Source organism: Monopterus albus, unplaced genomic scaffold (genome assembly GCF_001952655.1).
Source record: "Monopterus albus unplaced genomic scaffold, M_albus_1.0 scaffold51.1, whole genome shotgun sequence".
Lineage (NCBI taxonomy): Eukaryota > Metazoa > Chordata > Actinopteri > Synbranchiformes > Synbranchidae > Monopterus > Monopterus albus.
Window position 1 is genome coordinate 3,397,251 of NW_018127931.1, and position 2,876 is coordinate 3,400,126.

Sequence of the window (2,876 nt, forward strand, 5' to 3'; positions counted from 1 at the left end):
AGGGCAGCAATACGCTCTTGCTGCGTTTAAGACTGTCGTACCAAGGAAGAAGAAGAGGAAGTAGTACCCTTTTACTAAAATTCCTTCGGCTTCCTGGTCGTTTCACACTCCAGCCCACCAGGTGGCGGTAATGCACCTTAAGTTGGCTTGCAAACTGCTAATCAAAAGATGAAGAAGAAGCTAGTTGCTAACCGCCATTAAAACAGAAGAAGAAGAATTAGAACTAGGAGGAGGAGGGGGAGAGGGAGGGAGAGGAAGAAGAAGAAGAAGAAGAAGAAGAAGAAGAAGAAGAAGAAGAAGAACAAGAACAAGAACAAGAACTGCAATAACAACAACAACAACAAAGACAAAGACAAACAACATAAACACGGCGTTTCACAAATATATACTTCTGAGTTTATTTGGATGCTAACGTACTGTCTATAAAACTAATAATATATATTAAAAGTCCAGATAGATATTATATATACATGCCAGTGAGGTTTTGTAAACTTAATGGAGAAGTAATGTTACCATAAATATAGTTAAGCCAGCAAAAGCTGTTTACTTAGTTAGCTAACACTACGTGTATCCCTTATGCTAACGATTCGAGTATTGATTTTTGTAACATTACAAGCAAACGAAACGATGACGGCATAGTCAACGCTACGTTTCAACTTGACTTTGCTATTAAAAGACGGATGCGCTGGGCACAAACATGGAGGTGGCTGTTAAAGGTAAGAAATAATTAACTACGTGAGAATGATTAAATGACTACCTTGAGATATCCTTTTTTCTAAAACGTTTATGTGCCCGACCTTACCGTTTGAGTTTAACTCTAGTGGTAACACTAAACTTGGCCTCAGTAACGTTCATCATTTTCATAGCCATTAAAGGGTAACTGTAATGCACACATCTTAGCTACATTTGTACTACAAGGAACTCTAAACTTGATTCACAAGTTTTGTAACGGTGGTTGACTTGAGACAATTTTGGACTTTCGTTTAACAGGACGCCTCTGTCTGACATATTTGAAGATTTACCTGAGTAAATTTTGATCCGTTCCCCGAAAGGAAACGAAGGTTTTATCAAAGTATAAGACTGGCTTTAGTCACTATAATAAAGGAAGTACAAAACTGTCATCTTTATTTATGTTAACCCAAACGGTGAAAACAGTAAAAAAAAAAAAAAGGAAAAGAAACAAAAACACAAATAAATAAATAAAAATACTACTGTATATGTAATGAAAACGTAAGAAATAGAGTAGTTTGTGTTGTGCTTATAGGCTCTATTTTATTACAAAGCCTCGTCCGGCTCTTTCAAACCAGGAACTCACAAAGACGAAGTAGACCACTTAGATTTTATAAAAAAGAACCGTGCTGGTTTATTCAGAGGATCACAGGTAAAATTAACATTACACGTCCAGATCTCTCCCACCACCAAACCTGCGCACAGGCAGCTTGGAAGATGAAAGACCCTGAACCAAAGAACCTATACAATATTAATCATTTGGTTGGGATAGCCCATTCTACCCAGGCACGTGACGTCACCTGATATGCCAGCTTGCAGCTGACCATAACAATAGTCAAAACATGAGGAAAAGTCAAGGTGTGTGGCTGTTGATTAGTGGTGTGTATCCAAGAACAATTTGACATGACATTTCACTTTAAGAAAAATATTATGATTAGCATTACAGTTAATAATAACAATCATCCCTGCCTGCAGCCTTTGTCTGATTTAATTAACCTTGGCCTAGATGCAGTCTGCAGGCACATCAGAATAACTAAGCATTTAACAGCCTGAGCTAGACATCCTGTCTCCACTAAACATTTCTAGACAACAAATCTCTGAATATCTATCTAACTAAGAAATTACCTAACATGCTAATGTTAGAAATAATCCAATTCTTTTGTTGGAAGCGCGAGAAGTGAAGACAGGAGAGGACTGTTTAAAATCAACAGGAAATTTACTCAAAGTCTGGGCACAGGTGAAGTCCATACAGCGCTCGGATCAGAGAGACAGAGCTCCTGCAGGAGATCCATTATCTGAACCACGAGTTACGTTTTCACAATACTTTTAAGTTCTTGGGCTGCTCCGCCCTGGACAGAGTTACAACATTACACACTTTGTAATCCTGTTGGCCATTTGGGGTAAGCAGGAGCTCACACCTCCTTGCTGGAATGTGGTAAAATCCAGGTGTGTGTGTGTGTGTGTGTGTTTCTCAGGTGGCAGCTTGATCTTGATCAATGAACAGTGAACAGCGGGTGGTCTGGGTTGCAGGCCCCCTGTGTGTGTGATGCTAATAAGTATGCTAAACTGGCCAGGTGGTCATCTCAGGTTATGGGCCCCCTGCCTCTGCAGGACACCCCATGATAAAGCAGAACTTGGAATATGCTAACTGGGTCTAAGTGTGGGTGCAAAACAGGCCAACATGTCTTTGTTAAAATGTAAATAGGCTGTGTGGTTGCTTGGAGATACAGACATCCTGTCTCTACACAGAAATTAAAGCAGGCAGTTTCTACTTCAGTATCACTTGACTCTCATCAATACAATTGTAAGATATATAAGCAAGGAAAATAAAGCTATGAAAGGTAACTAAAGGAACTAAAGTTATGAAAAGTAACTAAAGCTTATAAAGTAATGTTATACCCCAGTTCTTTTATTGAACAGATCTGAATGAAGACGGAGTCCGACTTGCTTCATTTTAGTGCTGGTTTATTTAAAAAAGACCACAAATAAAAGTTACACAAGCACAAACCCTGGTGGCTCCCTCCCTCAGACAAGCTGCTGGAGAAGAGAGATCCCGGTGTTAGGTATTTTTAGTCAGATAGATATTGGATAGAAAATTTATGTATTAGAAATGTCTAGTGGAGATAGGATGTCTCGTTAGACTGTTA

At 39.0% G+C, this 2,876-nt stretch overlaps 1 protein-coding gene across 2 annotated transcripts in view; it reads left to right on the plus strand.

The window, feature by feature from the left end:
* The first annotated feature begins 297 nt into the window (after positions 1-297).
* Positions 298-2,876, plus strand: part of fbxo18 (F-box DNA helicase 1) — a 16,556-nt gene continuing 13,977 nt past the window's right edge. For both annotated transcript variants that reach the window (XM_020601451.1, XM_020601452.1), the window contains exon 1: positions 298-716. In XM_020601451.1, coding sequence (XP_020457107.1) covers positions 698-716 — 19 coding nt within the window. In that variant the 5' untranslated portion in view covers positions 298-697. The remainder of the gene's footprint in view (positions 717-2,876) is intronic.